Genomic DNA, 20,373 nt, shown 5'->3' with positions numbered 1-20,373 from the left:
GCACTGCTGTTCCAGTGCCCGCTGACATCCGAGGGGGCAGCGGGACAGAGCAGGAGAGCTGCACGGCAGGGACTGGGCTGTGCTGATTTTCCCTGTTCCCTCCCTGGGTTGCTCAGTACATGAGTGATGCCGGGAGCGAGGAATGTAGGGGCTGGCCGAGCTCCTCCTGCCGCTGGCAGCCCCGACACCCCGGTCCTGCTGCCAGCCCAGCCCAGGGCAGGTATCGCCACCACACCCAAACCTGCGCGGGGAGCCCTGACCCCGACACCTCTAAGCCTGCGCTTGAACCCGGCCGCAGGTGGAGGTGATGCTCTGAGGAGGAGGAGGGATAATTACTGGCCCGGGCCATTCTTGCGTGCTTCTTGGTCCAGCGGTTCAGCAATTAGCGCTTGGGAGAGGCCGGGGAGGAGCTCCTCGTGATCCTTTGTCTCTCGGAGTTTCCCAGCAGAAGCTGTTCCCCGTGAGTTGCTCTGAAGTGTCTCTGCCCCAGCTGAATCTGTGCGGCAGCTGCTGCCTCACCTGCCCGCAGGTCCGGGCGAAAAAAAACGCTAGTCCCTCCATAAAGTCAACATCACAGTGGGCTCTGATTATGTATTGCAAAGAGATGCAGTCACACATGTCTGTGGTATTTTTTTTTCACCCTTGGAGAATTAATGACAGAGAAAAATTAATTTTGATTAACAACTGCTGTGTCACAAAATATTTTGGGTTTTTTTTTTTTTTCAAAGGAAGGAAAAAATAGTTATGCCAGAATAATCCCGAGCTGGTGCCTGAGCCAGTCCTCTGAGAAGACTGGATCAGTACTCCAAGAGCTGGGAAAACCGAGGCAGATGGAAGTGAGGGTTAGTGGAGCAGGCTGGTGCTGGAAGGAGAAGGTGCAGTAGGATGGGGAGCCCATGTCACAGAGACCTGTCAGTGGTTGGCTTGGGGACCCTGTCACCTCTGCTCGACCACGCTCAGCTCCTGCATCCCTGAGCCCGGGGCAGTGCCGGAGGTTGCGGGAGTGCCGAGCTGGCTGGAGCTGGGGTGGGAGCACGGCAGGTCTGCCCGGCACAGCCGGCTGTGACACAGGCGACTGAAGGTTGACCTGCAGAGTCTGGGCACCTTCCTGTGCCACCCCAGCAGCTCCTGCCCTCGTGTGTGGCAGCCGGGGGCTGTCCCGACCAGAGCCCTGTAACCAAAGCCGGGAGGTGCCCCAAGTGGTGTCTGGAATGTTCCCGTGACCCGAGTGGGAAGCGGCTGGAGCAGTGAGATGAGAGCACTGCATCCATTGGCATGTTTCTACTTTTAACATGTTAAAGGATCATGTCTGTAACCTGCCCTAATTTTAGGCATTGGTCTCTGGTGCTGGATTCCTGCAGGGAAGAATGAGTGCAGGTGTAAAATTAGCTTGATTATTTCTGGGCTGGTGGTTACCAGTGCTCCATCACGGAAACGTCTGGCTCAGTCGTGTCCGTGCTGCTGCCTCCCAGTCGGTGCTGTTCCTGCCCCAGGACTGGCCTGCAATCACAATCTTGGTATCCAGGTGGAGGTTTAGAGGGAAGGGACACCATTCCTGCATTTAGGAATTGATCCATATTAGGGGCAGCTAAACACAGTAGCCTTTCATTCCCAGTGGTTTGGTTGGGAAGAGCTCGGGAAGCAGAGACTGAACAAGGATAAATGGTGCGTCTCTAGGCTCTGCCACAGCTGGAGAAGATATTATGTGAAATAACTAACATGGAAATGTTAATCAGCATTAGCTGTAGTCCAAATTCCATTAGCAGGAATGCTAAACACAGAGAAGGAAAAGGCTGGGATTAGGGGGGCTTGGCAACAGGCTCTCCTCCCCAGTGTTTGGGTCTCATGCTCCAGGATTTAAGCTGTTATTCAAAATACAAGTCATTTTCTTTCCCTCCTCGGTGTGAACACCAGAAAGTCCAAGCGCAGAGCAGCTGTAACCGGCACATGGAATGTGCAGCAGCCTGGAACGCTCCGCTGAGGACACAGCAAAGCAGCAGCTCATTAGTGTGAGCACAAACATCCCTGCCTGCCCACGGCTGCTCCTGGCACTGCACTGCCAGGGACCGGTGTCACGGGGAGGTGGTGACCGAGTGGGGCTGCAGGGGACACAGCCGGCTGGGCAGCTGAAGGGACTCTGAAAGGATGTTTATTGGGGTTTTGGTTTTTCATGCCTGAACATGATCTACTGAGCTTTTGGGTTTTTAAGACATAATATTAGCTTGTGTTTGACTGTTCACTTCCCTGTTTTTCAGTACTTTTCCCTGCTTGCTTTGTCCTGGCCCTTGTTTACCAAGTTTTCAGAATTAATATTTCTGAAGTAACTCAGGTTCCTCCTGTTCTTCCCCTAAGGAGCCCGGCTAGGAGAGCTGGGGGTGTTCAGCCTGGAGAAGAGAAGGCTCTAGGAAGAACTTAGAGCCTCTTCCAGTGCCTAAAGGGGCTCCAAGAGACCTGAAGAGGGACTTTGAACAAGGGCCTGGAGGGACAGGGCAAGGGGGAATGACTTCCCGCAGCTTTAAGGTCCTTTCCAACCCAAACCAGTCTGGGATTCTGGGATCCTGTGTTCTCATTCGAGCTGGAAATGCAGGAGGACGTGGAGCAGTGGTGCCTGACACAGGGGAAACCCCTAGGGCAGAGTTCACCCCAGTCCAGCAGAACTGGAACTGGTTTGGATTTAGCTGTGCCTCTTCCCCTACTTGCACAGTCCTGGAGGGCTGCTGGGCCCTGCAGGGGATGGAGAGGGAGCGAAGCCATGCAATCACTCACGCTGTGATCTCTGTGTACAGCTGATTGTTCGAGAGGCTCTTGCAGCAGAGACCACTCTGGAATGCATCCCAGGCTGGATGTGAGGCAGAATTTGAGTGTGGAAGCTGCCTTGTAGCAGGACAGAGGTTATTTTATCCATGGAGTTTGCAGATTGCTCACTGCACTTGAGAGACTGAGCAGACAAGTGTGTTCAAACAACAGAATCCAAGAGCGATGGACACTGACACTGTTTAGCAGGGCTGGAGTCTCACCAGCTAAAAGAAGCCCTGAACTGAGGAGCAGGAGTTGCCCACGCAGCCAGGGAAGCATTCCCAGGTGGGATGCCCTGCGGCATGCACCATCCCGGCGGCGCTGGAGGGGCTGATGTCGGGACCGTGTCTGGTGTCTGCTCCGGGCACTCATCACACCAAAAGGGCACAGCAAAGCACTCCCGGAGAGGTTCCTAGGCTGTTTGGGTGCTCTGCCCACGGGTATTTTTCCCCCTCTTGAAATGACAAGACTTTGAGAAAACCCATCCTTGAATAGCTCCGGCAGCACAGATCCGCAGGGAGCCGGCTCAGGTTTCCCAGCTGCCGAACCCATCCAGCAGGTATTTCAGGCAGCCTAGCGGCTTTGTCCAGCAAGCTGTGAGGGGCCAGTGGAATTAGGACAGTGTGTGCCTGCCCCTTCTTCTAGGACTGCTCCAAGGGCTGAGGCCTCTGCTCTACAGCGAGATCAGCTCCCGGATTTGTGCACAGATTGCTGCCTAGCAGGAGCCGAAGCTCCTTTGCAGAATGAATCCCATTCACAGGAAATTCAGACCCCGTTTGCCATCGGCCAGCATCCAAGAGAGAGCAGTAACAGCAGACACAGGATTTATTTCGCAGGAGTACCATGAACTCGGGGGTGCAGTAACTGGTGTGAGTGACAATCATGTGCCAGCCTCAGGTCACCCTGTTCTCCTGTGCCACCCCGGGGGTTGTTCATGCCCCAGCCTCTCCTCTTCCTCCTCTGCTGCAGCTCCATTCTGTGAGCCCAGGCTGATTTGGCTGCTGCAGGTTCAGCTGCTCCCTCAGAGTAGGCAGGAGTTCAAACCCCACTGGTTTCCCACTGCTCAGAGCAGATGGAGAGCAGGGAAGGCACGGCCAAGATAATGGAGCTAATTTGTGAGGCTCGGGGAGCTGTGTGGGGTTTCTCTGGCTTCAGGAGACGCTGCTGGTTGGGATTAGTGGGGGAGACGCTGGGGTTGCTATTATTACACTACAAATCCTGCATGCCTGGATGGTTGCTAACCTGGGACCCTGCTTGCTTTGCTCCTCATCAACCTAAAAATGAATCCAGGATCTCTCCGGTGCTGACAGGAGTTCCCAAGAAGAGACATAGGGTGAAGGAGCTACTGAAGGTCGCGGGGCTCCAGTTTCACTGTTGATCCATTTGAGATTAAACAACGTTCAAAGCTGTTGATGGTCCAACCCCAGACATCACACACACACAAGGATAAGAAGCTTAGGAAGAGCTTTGCCTTTGCTACTGACTCTAAAGCTTTGGAAAGTGCGCTGTGGTTGCCTGGGAGCTCTGGTTTCCAGTGCAGCCGGCCAGCCCATCCGTGAGGATGGAGGAAGATGTGCTGGTGACAGCTATTTGAGATGTTTTCCCCTGAGCTGGGCTGGCTCCCCACAGATTGTCCTCCTGAAGACCTGTCTGCAGCTCTGCCAGTGCTCTGATGTATTTGCACACTCTGTTGCCACAGAGACCCGTTTTTCTCTCTCTTTTGCTGCAAATGAAACAGTTAAACTGCAGCATGGTAACTCCCTGGCCAGACTGCTCTGTGCAGGGAGGCATTCAGCTCTGGTTAAATTCCTTTTGATCTTTACATTCCTTTGGCTCCTTATCACTTCTCCTTATCCCTTCTGTTAGTCTGTCCTCCCATTTACCATAGTCATGGTAAGGCTTTATCTCCGGGATCAAATCAGTCCAGGGGAGATCAGGGTTTCTCCTGCCATTGCTCCATCCCTTGGTGCAGCCCCAGGAGCCCTGGTCCCCTTTGCTTCTGCTCCTGTATTCCAAGAGTTGCATAATCCCATTGAAACTCCCGCCTGCTCCTGCTGATAAACCAACGCAGCAGCAAACCCCACTTCTGTTTGAGGTAAGGGGAACCAGAAACTATTGGCAACAATGTCCTGATGGGAACGTGACAAGTTTTTGGTATGTCCCTTGCACCCACTTCTGTTTCTAATTCTACTTCCCACCCTCAGGTATGACCACAGCCCATGTGACACAGTTCTGTCTGTGTAGGACATGCTGCCTTTGCTTCCCTTGCACTTGCTGGAATGTGCTGCTTAATTAACATCATTTATCACACAGATGCTGTGACAACGGTGAATATGGGTTTGCTTGGCTGTCTCTCAGTGCCTCAGCACAACGATTCCACTTCTCGGAGAGTGAATTTGCTTTCTCGAAGCAGCTGAGGTGCTCAGCAAGGCTTGGAGCCCCAGGCAAAGATGCCTTCACTGTACACCTTCCCTAGTGGCATTCCAAAACTTTCTCCTGGCATCTGGAACAAGAGTTTACTGCAGTCAAGAAAATTAAATTCACCACTTCCCTGAAAGCACGTGTGAGTGGGAAAAAACTGAGGAGCTGTTTTCAGTCTTCATCCACAACCTGAACTTTACCCTCTCTTGCTGCCAAAACAGATTCCCTTCCTTTGGGGTGTTTTCTTCTTTGGGGTATGTTTTAATCCATAATGAATCCACAGGACAGCCTGTTCTGTTGGCTCTCTTGGCAGCAGGCAGCAGCCCTGGTTTCTACACCCACTTCTGACCTGACATACAGCTTTGGAAAGCCGTTTCCCACCTGTTCCCATTCCCAACGCTGCCCTGTTGGCTGCACACCGCAGCTCTCCAGGAGCTCCTGCCAGGCACGGTCTGGCTCTGGGTCCGGGCACGGCTCCGTGCGCAGGGTGAGCGTTCCCTGTGCCTGTCGGGCACTGCTCTGGAGTAGCCGTGAGGAGCAAGGGAGAGCAGCCAAGTTGGCACCGGGCACTCGTCGCACTCGGCTCCCAAGAGGTTGGCACACGCTTTGTTTTTCCTGAGCTCGGCCTCAGGCCAGGCGGGCTCAGAGCTCAGTGTGCAAACACTGCTGAGTGCAGGTTGCCGTCTAAACATGTTCCCTTCTTCCTCCCTTTCTGGGAACCCAGGACAAGATGGGGGTGAAAGGAGTAAGACGAACAGAGGTTGTACTGATGTGGGAATCCACTCTTCTCCCAGGGAACAACCCACAGGACAAGAGTAAACACCCTCAAGTTGTTCCAGGGGAGGTTTAGGTTGGATAATAAGAAAAATTTCTTCACTTGAAGGGGTTATCAAACTTCGGAAGAGGGTGTCCAGGGAAGTGGTAGAGTCACCATCCCTGGAAGTGTTCAAAAAAACACGTGGATATGACATTCAAGGACAAGGTTTAGTGCTGAACATGGTGGTGTTGCTGGGTTGACAGCTGGGCTTGACGAACTTAGAGGTCTTTTCCAACCTTGACAGTTCTATAATTCCATGATTCTAATAGAGCTTGGACACTGGCTTGCTTTGGCTGTGTGTTGTTAAACCTTCCCTCTGCTTGTCTGTACAACCCTGGGGCCATATCCCCTCCCCATCCAGCAGTGCAGGTTTGTGCACACCTGGCTGGAGCTCCTGGGGATGGGCAGGAGCTGCCCTTGGGGAGGTGGGAGTCAGCCAAGCTCCAGGGGCTGCTGGGCCCGGCAGTGACTGTGCGTGTGCTCCTGCCCGTGTGGCCATCGCTCCTCCCAGGATGTGCCTGGTGTGACCCTGAGACCCGGGTCTGAGGGACACCGGATGGACATGTGTGTCCTGTCAGGGACACTGCACCCAGCGGGGTGTCAGACATCCCATGGGAACAAGGCCCAGCTCTATCCTTGCAGTGGAGACTGGGATTCTTCTTGGGCTCAAGAGCAAAGGGAGATAAAATTATATCCTCCTCCGTGTGTGTGCCTGGCATGGGGATTAATTTATCTGGATGATTAAGGCAGCAAGTGATGCAGGAGGTGGCTGGATAATTTAATGACCCAGGTGGAAACAGAAAGCTAAGAGTGTTACCCTTTCAGTTGTGCTGGGGTTTGATTTTTATGTCCCGTTACTAATGAATTCTCTTCCCTGGAGAAGTGGAATATATTCACACTGATCTGCTTCTCCGTCATGTGAAACTGCTGAGAACCAGAGCTTGTTGAGCCTCTTTTTGGGGGCAGATGTTGCCATGGCTTGTGCAGAGGGAGCTCCCCAGCTCCTGTGTGGCTGCAGGAAGGTGTCACTGAGCACAGGTGGAGGTCCCGGAGTCACATCCCTGTGGAAATGGGCCTCACCCACTGAGATAGTCGGTACCACCTCATTTTGTGGAGTGCATGACCACCTAGTTCTGTGCTTTTGTGACTGATTCAAAAGCTTTCTGAGCTCTGACTGGGGTAAGAGAATGGCCCAAATGCTCTTCCAATGGAGCAGAAGCACAGGCTCTGGCACTGTTACTCTGGAAATCCCACCATGCTGCAGCAATTCCTTCCTCCTGCCTCGCTGTACAGTTTGGCTCCAATTAGTTGGTCTCAACTGCTACATGTGCAGGCCAATACTGCTTCTATTTCAGGGGGACTTGCCAGAGATTAATTAGATCCCGGGCCTGCAGAGGACCAGCCAGCACATTTCGTGTGCCATTAACTCGGCACTTATCAGGCAAACATTGTCAGGATAAATCTCCCCTTTGTTGTGCTGCTGTAAGCGAAGGTTGTCACAAAAATGAGCCGTTTGAGCAGACACAGGGTATGGTTTGGGAGCTGCATAAGCTGCTTGCTGAGCTCAGATGCCAGCCCTGGTCACTGGGACGGCACTAAGTGTGTGTCAGTGCATGCAGCCGTGCCCGCAGCTCCCAGCGGCCCTCGGAACTGCTCACGGAACTGCTGAGGCACAACATCCACCAAGCCCTGAGTCAGTGCACAGAGATGTGCAGTCTCAGCCACTGCTCCAAGGAAACCTGTGCTTTGAAGGGTAAAATCACAGACAGAGAAATCATGGAACTGGGGATAGCAGGGAACAAATCTCCAGCAGGAGTTCCAGATTTCTGTTTGGGAAAGCCTGAAGTGACCTTATCTCACCAGCCTCAGGTTGTGCTCTGCTCTCGGTGCCCACGCACTGGGAACACAAACCACACCAGGCTGGCTTGTCTCAGCTCGTCTCACTTCCAAGAGAGCTGGGAGAACGTCTGGCCAGACAATGAGGGACATGAGCCAGGAACCAGGAATGGAGTGATGGCGAGAGTGGAACAAAAACAGGGACCAGGAACAAAAATGGGGCTTGGAGCAACCTGGTCTGTGGAAGGTGTCCCTGCCCATGGCAGGGGCTGGAACTGGATGGGCTTTAAGGTCTCTTCCAACCCAAAGCATTCCAGGATTTTACGATTCCATGATATATCATCTAGCTAACAGGCAAAGAGGGGATGGGACGTGCAGAGGGGTGATGTAGTGGGAACTACATGCCAAGAATCTTAACAGAAGCAGCCTGAATTAATTTGAAGAGTGAAGTGAGAACTCCGGAGAAAAAGCCTGTAGATGTGTCCAGAATGAGGGAATAGTTCTGGCAGCGTGGTCAGGGAAGGGCCAGACATGGAATCTGCCTGGACCGCACCGGAACGGCCCGGCTTGGCCTGGGGACTGTGAGGTGAGGTTGGTTAGCTGCGCTCTAGGGGCTGCCACTCACACCGACAAGTCAGGCTCCAGTAATTCAACATGAAACATCTTGTTCTGGTGCTGACACATCGGCTGGGAGATGGTGTTCAGATAGGGAACTTCCTGCTTTGACAGCAGGGGAAAAATGGGAAGGCTCTGCTCCAGCTGCCCTGGCTGAAGGCTCTACCCTGCACAGAGCTGGCCAGTGAGAACTGTGGTGTGCCTGGGACACGCTTCCCCCGGGATCGGCTCCAGCGGGACAGAGCTGGATCACAAGGCTGGATGCCATCCTCTCAGTGCAGCATCTGCTGAGCCCTCAGCAGAGCAGAGGCTCTGCTGGCTGGGGCAAACGCGTGGATGTGTGCAATTATCAGGGAACGGTGCCGGAATTGGCCGAGCACTTGGAACTGCTCCGTGCAGCTTCTCGGCACTGACTCCAGAGTAAGGAGTTATTTTTAAGATTCTGCTTTTGCTCGTACTGGAATGACTCAGAAGGAGCTTCCTTTAAACAGCACAGATTTGGTGGGAAAAGGGGAAAGCTACTGCTATTAGCTTGGTCCTGAGAATGTGACAATATTTTCGTAAAGCTGAAACTTTTGGTAATAAAAGCTTATTTTTAATGAAACAACTATTTACTGTGACAACTTGACAGACAATGGTTCTGATCCGAGCAACTCAAACCAGTTCATCTGCCCCAGGTTCTGCTGGTGCTGGGGCTGAGCGTTTTCCTTGAATTCCTGATTGGACATGAATGTTGCTGCCACATGTTTGTGCACATCCCTGGGCAAATACCCCTTTGACATGCAGCACCTTGGGTACGCTTGAGGAATTTGTGTTTCCAATCCTGTCCCTTCACAGCTATTGGAAAGAGGAAGGAAAGACCAAAGGAAACCACTTGGTTGCCACGGGTAGAAGACAACCAGGGAATCCTGATCTCCCCAGTTTCCAGGTGCTGCTGTCCCTTTGCTTTGTGCCAGGCAGGGGCAGATCGCCTGTGCCAGCGGTGGCAGGGTGGCAGTGCCAGGCTGGAGTGGTGGGAACAGGGGTTCCAAAGGACTGATGGCCTGGTAGAGCTGGTGTGGGGCTGCCCAGCCAAGTGAGAGGTGTCTGGAGCTGTGCCTTCTGCTCCAGGACATGCTGGAGCTCTGTCGGTGCCCTGGAAGTGTGGAGGCTTCTGTGAAGGAATGAAAGGAGAGATACTGCCTGAAACATGGCTCTTTAGGGAGAAAAACACCACAAACTTTAAACAGCATTTGGGGCATGAACAGTGTTTCTCTAGAAAGCCCAAATCCGGGATTAATCCGTGCTGGATGATGGGTCAGAGTGCCCAGGGGAAGATTTCCATTTTGGAGCTCGCTGGACTCTCCAGCCACCCTGCTGTGCACAAAATGAGCTCATATTTAAAGGCACCATTTTCTTTCCTTCCAAACAGGCCACCTATAGAGTAACCCAAGTGTTTGAACAGGGTTTGGCCGGATTGATTAAAAGGCAGCGACATTTACCTCCAGCCTTGCTTATATTAGAGATCCATTGATCAAACAGCCCCTTTCCAGCTCTAATAAGCAAGGTCTTAAACCCAATCCACGTCCCGTAATTAAGTAAGTCTCAAATAAGTTTTAAAACCTTCTGTCATCAGTGCAGTGTGATGGGGCTGCGAGGAAAATGGGGTGAGAAGGGGACAGTAAATAAGACTTGGGATGAGCAGAACTCTACTCGAACTCTGACAGTGCTCACGCCGAGGCTAGAGTTAATTGTGTCGTTTAAAACACGGCCTATGCCCAGCTCGGGCCTCTGCTGTGTGACCTCTTCATTCCTTTGTGCACAAATGTCATGTTTATTGTAGGGACTGTTTGCACCGCGGCCATTGATTTGTACCGCCCGCTTCAGGTGAGCGGGAGGCCTCTGAGCTTCCTTTTCAGCCACCGGGAGCTCTGTACTTGGACGGATGGAGGTGGGGTCCCCCCGGCACCAGATACACCTGTCTCGGTCCTTTTCCCGCTTTTTATCCCGATCCTTATCCCGGTCATTACCCCGCTCCCTCAGAAGCCGCAGACCCGCCCTCTCTGTGGTGCCCTGAGGGTCCGCCCCGTGCCAGAGCGCCGCCCCGCCCGCAGCGCGCCCCCTGCCGGCCGGGCGGCTCCACGCCGGGCAGCACCCCTTGAACACGAGGAAGTCCCTCCCCTCCGCCCCGCTCGCTGATTGGCTGCAGCTCCCGCGAGGGCGGGCGGCGATTGGCTGCGGTGGGAGGTGGGCGGGGCGGGGCGGGGCTGCCGCGTCCCGGCCGTGGCGGCGGCGGCGGGAGCGCGACGGGGCCGGTGCGCGCTCCCCGCCCGCGGCCGCGCCATGAAGAGCCTGAAGTCCCGCCTGAAGAAACACGAAGCGGTCATCGGGGGCAGCGCGGTGGGTGCCGCGGCAGGACCCCCGCGGGGCCGGGGGTTCCTGGGGTGGGGCAGAGCACGGGGATCCCGGTTCGTGGACGGGCGGAGCACGGAGTGTTCCGGCTCCTGGAGGGGCAGAGCATGGGGGTCCCGGCGTTTGGATGGGTGGAGAACGGAGGGTCCCGGCTCCTGGGGGCGCAGAGCCCGGGAGTCCCGGCTCCTGGAGGGGCAGAGCACGGAGAATTCCGGCTCCCCGGGGAACGGGGACTTCGCTGGGAGCAGGGAGCGAGGGGAGCTGCGGTAACGCGGGGTGAGGAGATCCCGGGATCTGTGGGAAGGGTGTTCGGGGAGCTCGGATGGGCTGGAGGAGCGGGGCTGAGCGAGGGCAGCAGCGGGGTGAGGACGTTCGCTGCCTGAGTGGCACCTGGCCTCTGGCTCCGGCTGTCCGGCGCTCGGAGCACCGAACCTGTGCCTTGGCTGCTGCTTCCTGGCTCCAGCACAAACTGACGCTCTTCTTTTCCCTGAGAGCCTTGGGAGCCGGTGCGGAGCCCCCGCTGGCCGCCGCCCCGGGGGCTCGCTCAGTCCGTGTGGAGGGCATCGGCAGGAGCTGCTTCTGCGCTAGGAATTAATGTGGCAAAATCGGAGCGCTTTTGAAGGAGGATTTGCTTAGAAAGTGGGCAGAAAGCTTTCAGAGCGGCTGGTGACCACGCAGCTGTGATTGCTGATCATCCAGTCTGTAATGCAGAGCTGGGGGAGGCAGAACCTCTGGAAATGCACCTTTGTGATGGTGCAGTTGTCTGTGTCTTCTTGTCTGACTTCCAAAATTTAGGCTGGTTTTAGCTGGCTTTAACTGGCTTTCTTGGTCTTTCTTTCTACTTCATTCATCCCTGCAGATGACTTTTGTTGAGGGAGGAGGTCTTTGTAACTAGAGAAAGCTGTGTTTAGAAATCGCTTCGCGCGGTAAATCATCTTTAATTGTGCCTATTCAGTAAATGCTTCCCCGGGAATCCATCCTGAGCTTATCCCTGTGTTCCTTTGCTGAGCTTACCGCTTGCTATGTGGAATAGCGGGCCAGGGAGGTGAATGTGAGACACTGGCTTTTATTAGTTGTCCTTTGAGATATTGGCTATCTCTAAAATCCTCCTGTGCATTCGCCTTGGGTCTGAAGCTGTTACCTGACAATAACAGCTTGTGGGGAAAGAGCTGGAGCTGCTCTAAGGTGCTGATGGAACTCCCTGGCAAATGACAGCTCCCATCCCTGTGCCCGAGGATCCACGGAGCACAGCAGTGATTCATGAGGCTGTTATGAGGATTTGTCATGTGGGCTGGCACTGCTCTGTGTTCATTAGTTGTCCTGTACTTTAGAGTTGTTTGTTATTCTCAAATTAGCCCAATAATTAAATTCAAACAAAGACTGACAGCACCTGTGCTTGGTTTTGAATAGACATGGAGATTTTTCACTTCCAATAAACCTTCTCTTCAGAGTAGGTTTGAGCAGTCTTAATACCTTTCAGAGCTGAAATTACTCTAAAATACGTGAAGGGAAATTACTTTCAGCAGGATCCTTTAAAAGCAGGGATTTTTGTCCATGATAAACTTATTTCCCCTGTTTATTACATAGTTTGGTTATGTGATCACTCCACCATCTCATCAAATAGCAACTTTTAATCTTTTCTGAGGGGGGAAAAATCCATCCCCATGGGTGGATGTTCGCAGGGGGGGGTGATGGGATGAAGCCGGGTCTCTGTTCTCCTGCTGGGAAGGAGGGGAAGTGGGTGGGAATCCTGCCAGCGGCAGCTTTAGAGATCCTGCTTGAAAGGAGTGTACAAGCGTTGCCTGTTTGAGAAACTTCATCCCTCTCTCCTCTCCCCACCCAGTGCTATTTCCTGGGGGGTGGAGAGGAACCTAATCCAGCCTGCTTTTGGAAACTTTCCTCCAGGTGAAGGTAATAGTTACGTGGCTTCTGATGGAGAGCTGTTGGAAATGGCTTTATTACTGATTTTTGATGGAGGGAAGCCACAAAAAGCAGAAAGTAAAAACCATATTAGTTATTACCAATTCCACGATTATCCAGAATGCTGTGCCTGAAAGTGGAATTACCTGGTTTTGCCAACTCCAGCTGGCTGATGGTGCTTGGAAAATCATCAGAGCAGCCTGTTCGGTGCTCTGCATAGTGAGACAAATGCCTGCCATTAGCAGGAGTGCAGGCTGGAAAGTTGGATGTGGGCTTCTGTGGAGAACGAAGCCTTAAGGTCAGAGGAGGTGCCTCATTCACCAGCATTTACAAGAAAGATCTTAATTAATGGACCTCAATCCCATTGGGACCACAGCAGCTCCCACTGCCTGTGCTTCTGAGATTCCACAATACATCCTGACACTATAAATGTGTGCCTGGGATCTGGATTGTGATAAGGAAATGTGTTCTTCCAGCAGAGTTAGAAATTGTGTCTGTACCGATAAGATGCTCACTGTTTGGTTTTGTTTGAGAAGCTGATTGGGGAGGGGTTGGTTTGTTGTTCTGCAAAGTTGTCTTTGGGTCAGACCTTTGCAAATGGACTTTCAGTGGTGAGTTCTGACTGTGGCCTCTGCAGGGGAAAAGGACCTGCTTGTTTCTGTAACTCTGGGGAGACAGCTGGGGAGGTGGCTCTGTTAAATCTCAGGTGTGTTATCTCCTTAGGTGGGGTTTTAACCTTGCTGTCCCTTATGATGAAGCCTGGAATTTAGGGAAGGGGGACTTGGAGTTACTGGGAAATGTGGGGTTCCTGGTGGTGCTCTGAGCAGAGCTGGAGCTGCCACTGAGCTGCATCCCCAGGTGTGGGATCCCCACGGTTCAGGAACCACCAGCACTACCTGGAGCACCTGCAGGAGATGGGAATCACCTGCAGTGGTGGGAATGGGCAGATATAAAACCATGTGAAAACTCCTACCAATCCTTTCTCCTCTGGGAAAAGTGGTGCTGCATTTTGTTTAATTAAGAGAAACCAAACCTGCCATATAATTAGCGGAAACCATTGTGCAAGGAACAAAGGGACACCTGAGCACTTGCCCTGGTATGATGAGCTGTGATTATTAAATGAATATCTGAACCAGCTCTGGAGTTAGTGACAGCTGAGCTTGTTCAAGGTTGTGTCAACACTTCTTTCCCTATGGATGCTGCCCAGCTCTGTTAAATGGATGAGTTTTCCTCTGGGAAAGGAGAGGAGCTTTGTGGGGTGACCCAATACACCACTAAACGTCTGCTTCTGCCTTCTCATCAGCAGAGAGAGCAGGTACCACCTCCTGTTCTGGGCTTACCCATTTTATTATGGGAATGAAGGATGCTGCTTGAATTTGCTAATTCATCAGCAACACTTCCTTCTATGTGCAGCAGCATAAATGTTAACAGTGATTTGTAGCCCCGGTGTGCTGTCCAATGCACATTAGTAGCTGAATGGGTGAAGTGAAAAATAGGTGTTTGATAAGCTAATTTTAACCCTTTAAAGATTCAAGATCACTTACAAAAGAAAAACCTGGTGCTGCTGGGGGCACACAAGAGTTTGTACACAAACAAGATTTTGTAGCATTTTGTCCTGACTCTGCCCTGTGCAAGGACAGACCAGTCTGTCAGCCAGGCTGATCCCAGTGCCCTGACCCATCAGCAGAATTTTTCCAGTGTTGCTGCTGTTGGCTGGAGCAGTTCTGTCCCGTCCCTCCTCCCCGGGGCAGCCTGAGGTGACTTTGCTGTGGCATCTTCAGGCACCGCAGCCAAGCACCCACAGCATTCTAATATTCTAATGTCATTCCTGGCCTGGCTGGGGTTTTTCCTTGGAGCATGTTTGGTTCCAGGAAGCTTTATTCAGGCTCGTGCTAATGTGTTTGTTCTTGGAAAAATCTCTTTGTGATTCATTTGCATTTAGTTAACTGGAATTAGTGCTTGTTTGTGTGATATTTGGGGTGAAGCTGCAGAAGCACAACGGGCAATTTGTGGTGCAGCATAAGCTTTGTGGTGCAGCCTGTTTACAGGTGCATTGTAATTTTCAGGCTCCATAGAAAGGAGTATTAATGCTTTATCACTTTGGAATGTGGCAATTAAAAATATGTAAAAGAGTGCAGGTTCAGTGGGGGCCTGGGAGTTCAATATCCTGAGCTGATTTGCACATGTAATTATACAGATAAGCTCTCTGCTTATCTGGTTGGAGTTCATACGACCTTTTGTGTAGAAGCAACTTAAGGAGTACTTTGTCAGTATTTAAATATTAATATTAGCGAGCACATGCTTGAACATCTGACACTGATCCTGTTCTCATCACTTACTGGTGACTGACCAGGGCTGAGATTTGTTGCTCCCTTCCCCATGTGTTCAGGGCTGGTCCCTGTGTGCAACAGTCACGTCAGGTTTCATCACCTCTGATATTTCCTGATGCTTTAATAAATGGAAGTACACAAATCAATGGGGCCTTGCCTGAGAGCTTAGAAATTCCAACTAATGCTGTGCCTGGAGTCCTGGGAAGGCGGGAGCTGTGCTGCTCCCACTGGCAGCACAGGCAGCTGGACTCTGACCCTGCTCCTGTTTCTCCCTGTTTAAAGGGGAACTATTTCTCCTGGGCACCTGTGGGATGAAGCCAGGCAGCAGCAGGACCTGGGCTTGCAGGGCTCAGGGAGGTTGGAGCTGTGGTGCTCCAGGAGGGTGTGATATTATTTGTGTGTGTGAGTCTGGCCCCAGTTACCATAAAATGTCCTTAGCAGAGTTTGGAAATGCAGCTGCAAAGCCACTGCTTTGTGTCCAGAGTGCCCCAGCAGCTCTGATCACTTTTATTGGTGTCCAAGTCAGGCTGTGCCTCAAGGCTGGCAATCTGAGGCTGTTCTATCAATAAAGGGCTCTGGAGTTGCGTGTTGGCCATGAGACATGAGAAAGTTGTTTCAAAACAAAGCTGGGACTGTTTTTAATTCTTTGAGCAGGCTTTGCCTCCTGCAGGGGTTGTAGGCAGAATATGTTGACACTTCCAGTGTAGCCTGTGAGCTCTTGTGGCTGGTGGATTTTTCCCCTGGCCCAGCCTGGAAAAGAGAAACTGGCACTGCTGCAAGAGACCTCAGGGACCTCTAACCCCTTGTAGGGGGAAATGTTAATTTTGAGAGGATTTTTTGACACATAACAAAGCTAGAAGTCAATTTGAATTGTTTCTTGATACTTAATAAATTGATCTTGATGGCATATGCTGACTTGGGAGAAAAATGCCTTCAGAATAGAGTAAAATCTGGATGAGATGTAGTTGCTTGCTTTGCTTTAAGCTGTTCGTTAGGACACTGTTAACCTTCATTAATGACAGGCTGCAGTTACATTTAAACACCAGGCACAGCACAGCTGTTCAGGTGACATTTTGACGGGAGTGTTTTCGGCACGATGCCAAACCAGAGCAGGCTTAAGGGAACTCTGTTTTTGATCCCTGTTTGGACTAAGCCTTGTCCACTTTGTGGCATTCAATGGTTTTTTTATTTTGAAGGATTTTTAGTGAATGAGGTGGTAACACAAAGTGCTGCTTGTGGGAAGGTGCTGGGTGAAACAAGAACCCTGTGTTCAGGCTGTGTCTGGTTTTCCCTTGCACAGACTAAACCCCACATCTCACTCTTGCAGTCTGACACTCCAGAGCATTTACATGTGGAGACAGACATATCCTGGGAAGTATGATATGCTTGTAAAATATAAAATGCCATTTCCGTTTGCCCCAATGGGGTTTAACCCAGTATGTGCAGTATTTTTTTAGACAGGTAAGCCAAAATCTTCAGGAGAGATGGGTTTAGTGAAGTGCCCCTGCCCTGCAGGGGAAGCTGTACCTGGGGAGCATTTTTTAAAAATAGTTTTCTAATCTAACCCTTCCATTCTGTCTATGCACTTTTAAAACAAATCAAAGCACTTCAAAAGCATTTGTCACTTTGTGCCATTGAAATGGCAGGGTGTGTCTGTCCACATGTTGGTTTTGATGACAAATGTACTCTGACCTCTGGAGAAAGAGCAGGGAATCAGGGTGCAGCTGGAGAGATGTGTGAGCCTGCCCCTGGCTCTGGAAGAGGAGGTTCAGATTGGATGTTGGGAGGAAATTTCCTCCTTGTGAGGGTGGGGAGGCCCTGGCACAGGGTGCCCAGAGAAGCTGTGGCTGCCCCTGGATCCCTGGAAGTATCCAAGGCCAGGTTAGATGTTGGGGCTTTGAGCAACCTGGGACAGTGGAAGGTGTCCCTGCCCATGGCAGGGCTGGCACTGGATGGGCTTTAAGCTTCCTTCCAACCCATTCTGGGGTTCTCTGAAGGGCCATTGAGAGTCTGTGAGCTGTGCTGTGTTGGTGCTGGCAGTGTCACCAGAGCTCCCTGCTCTCCCATGTGCTTATGTCACCTGCTAATGGCATTACAGGGGCTGCGTCCCCCCTGGGCTTTGCTGGGGACAGGATCAGCCTGGCCTCGTGGTGACGGGAGCTGGGCTCACTTTCACAGCTTTATGCCAGCTCTCTGTGAAGGGCTTAGGAGCTGCTTTGACTTACAGCTGATATTTCTGAGCTGGGTTAGGTGACCTTAGAGCTTATCCAGTGCCACCCCTGCCATGGCAGGAACACCTTCCACTATCCCAGGGTGCTCCAAGCCCTGTCCAACCTGGCCTTGGACACTTGCAGGGATCCAGGGGCAGCCATGGCTTCTCTGTGCAACCTGTGCCAGGGCCTCACCACCCTCCCAGGGAAGAATTTCCTCCAAACCAACCTAAAGCTCCTCTCTTTCTGTGGGACACCATTCCCCCTTGTCCTGTCACTCCATGCTCTGAAGCTGTACAATTTCTTACTGGAGGGTGTTGAGGATGCGCAAGGCTTGCCTGGACTTGAGGAGTAATTGGGGAAATGGATAGTGCAATTCTTTCAGCCCAGGAAGTTTGTCATTTGCTGGGAGCCAGGAGGGCACTTGGAGCAGTCAGTTTGTGTTCTGCCTCTGAGCAGGCTGCTGGGGGCCTTGATCCCAGATGGATGCGCAGAGCCTGCACACACCCGGCCTGTCTGCTCCGGAGAGAGCCTCACACTGACAGCACACCTCACCAAGCTGCTGGCAACGAGGCTGCTTCTGATCCTAGCCCAGGGTAGAGGTGGGGTACTCCTTATCTTTGGAGACCTGGAGTTGGGAAGAATTCCTGACGGGCTGAGCTTAGGAAAACAGGTGCTCTGTGTTAACACAAAATGGGCAGTATCAGCCTTGGCCAGGCAGCTGTGGTGTGGAGGGTGATGTAGCACCTCCAGAGATCTGCACTTCTGGGGCCTGATGAGGTTTTTGGTCTTAATTTTGGAAAAAAAGTCTGAATTAGGCTCCACACTTTGGTTACTCTAAAAGAGCACATTTAAGTCGGTTTTACCCTTTGAGGTCTCTGGATTCGGCTGCTTTGGAGAACATTTAATCAGTGGGGTTTGTAGCTGGGCCGTGTTTCCTGAAGCTGCTTAGTGCTGGTGGAACCATGGAAGCTGCTCTGTGCCTGGCTGGAGCTGGGCAGGGCTGGGGAATGTGGTTTAGCAATCCGAAATCTTGTGGTCAAGGCTGTCTCAGGAGGATCTGCAGCACAAAGGGGCTGCAGGATGAGTGCATCTCATGGGGCACAAGGAATCTCTGCAGGCAGCTGAAGTGGAGACAAGGAAAACCTTTGGGATGAATACTTCAGAGAAGACTACACCTGGAAGCCACAGTCTTACCTACATTTCTCACCAAACTTATTTTGGTTAAGTGGGGCTTTTCTGTTGCTGCCACTTGGGAGGTGTATTTATTCCCCCCCCCCCCAAAAAAAAAAAAAAATCCATTTTTAGCTTGAGGAGACAGACTTGGTTGTGGTCAGAAGACAACACAGTCACTGCACTTTTTTGGAGTGGCTTTGTCACATGGATGGTAATTGCAGTAAGGTCTTGGAACGTTCTTTGGGGAATGTTGATGCTGTGGGGCAAAGGCTGGTGCTCACACGGGGGATGGGGGATAGTTCAGAACTGACTGGGAAAGAGAGAATTTGTCCCAATCTGAGTGAGTGATTTTAAAATTCTCTCCTGAGAAGATCCATTTATGAGGTTATTTGCAGCCTCTCGTGTGTGTCCTCCAGGGTGTGTGTAAGTGGTTTTCCTGGCCCTGGACCAGGTTTCTCTCCTGCAGACAAAACAGTGCATTGCTTGTCATGTTGACCTACTCCTCTAAATATGACACTTGGGAGATCTCCATTTAAATTTAAAACTTGTGAAAGGGGACTCTCCATCTCCCTCCTGTTAATCATTGTGCTGTCTATTTAATGTTTTCACAGCCTCTGTGACTCCTCTCGTTTCACATGTTGGGAGACAGACTGGCAGCAGCAGTAAGCTGAAACCAGGTTCTATTCAGAAAGGGTTTCAGTGCTGTAAAAGGGGAATTTTTTTAAAGCAGAGGCATGTGTGTTTTCTAATTTAAAATGGGTTACATTTCTGTCAAAATAGGATCACACATTCCATCTGCTCCGCAGTTGTAACTGTCTGAAGTCTGAGCCCGAGTTTGGTTTCGGCTTTGTGGCGCGGTGGAATGGGGAAAAAATTACTCCTGGGAGTATTTCAGTCCTCGTGTGTTATTAGTGGTGCTGAGTGTGACCTTCCTTCATGTCGGTGCACAGTGAATGTGAGGAGCATGTTTGTTATTTTAAATGAGTGCTTGCCTGTCTGCAGAGCACAACAACCACGGCGGGGCTGGGGACGTGCCTGTCCCCTGAGTTCACACACCCTGACACCATGACTCAGGGCACGGGCACGCCGGGAATGTATTAATAGCTATTGCTTTCTATCGCCTGCCTATCAAGTACTGCCTTATCAGAAAATAGATCGGGCTGATGAGACTGGCTACGTATTGTTTACAAGATTCTCGGGGTCTGGGCAGTATTTCCCTGGGAGCCCAGTCCGTCTGTCCGGCACAGACCGTGGCTCTGGCCGGGCTCCGGGCAGCGCGGCCGCGCACACGGCTCCTCTGGCCAGCGACATTTCCCAGAGTTATGAAGGCTGAAGATGATGCTGAAGATGGGGAAAATATCCTCGGGGAGCCAAGCTAAGTGAAGGATGGAGCAGGAGGAGCCCCGGGCAGTGCAGAGCAGCCGTTCCTTGCTGTGAGCTCGGGCTCAGGGTGCTGTGAGCTGATGTGACGGGAACTGATCTCTCCTGGCAGCACAAGCTGCGAGTTCAGCATGATTTGTTGGTTCTCTTGTGCAGCCAAAGACACAGTAGGTATCGCAGGTCTCATAGCTCTAGCTGAGATTTCATGTCCTGGCAGTAATTTACAGCTGCAAAAATGTGAAAGCTTGGATTGTGCAAATGTGGTGTAGTAGTTCTGTTTAGTTAATGAGTGTTGTGTCTCCTCAGCAACTCTTCCTGCGAGGAACTTTCCTTAAACGTGAAATGCATTTGTTAAATGTAAAACGATTTAATCATAGAATGGTTTGGGTTGGAAGGGATCTTAAAGCTCATCCCATTCCACCCCTGCCATGGGCAGGGACACCTTCCACTATCCCAGCCTGCTCCAAGCCCTGTCCAGCCT

The 20,373-nt window shown here is 51.8% G+C and overlaps 1 protein-coding gene across 2 annotated transcripts in view; it reads left to right on the top strand.

The window, feature by feature from the left end:
• Window positions 1–10,734: 10,734 nt before the first annotated feature.
• The window catches only part of UACA (uveal autoantigen with coiled-coil domains and ankyrin repeats), a 28,726-nt gene continuing 19,087 nt past the window's right edge, over window positions 10,735–20,373 (top strand). Inside the window, exon 1 of one of the 2 annotated variants that reach the window (XM_082291001.1) lies at window positions 10,735–10,864. In XM_082291001.1, the coding sequence (XP_082147127.1) occupies window positions 10,808–10,864 (57 nt within the window). In that variant the 5' untranslated portion in view covers window positions 10,735–10,807. Of the gene's footprint in view, window positions 10,865–19,755; window positions 20,060–20,373 lie in introns of those variants that run through there. The other variant, XM_082291002.1, reaches the window with a different exon arrangement.

This window comes from Coloeus monedula (genome assembly GCF_965178545.1).
Source record: "Coloeus monedula genome assembly, chromosome: 14".
In the NCBI taxonomy this organism is placed as follows: Eukaryota; Metazoa; Chordata; class Aves; order Passeriformes; family Corvidae; genus Coloeus; species Coloeus monedula.
This window is presented reverse-complemented; position numbering and strand designations above follow the sequence as displayed.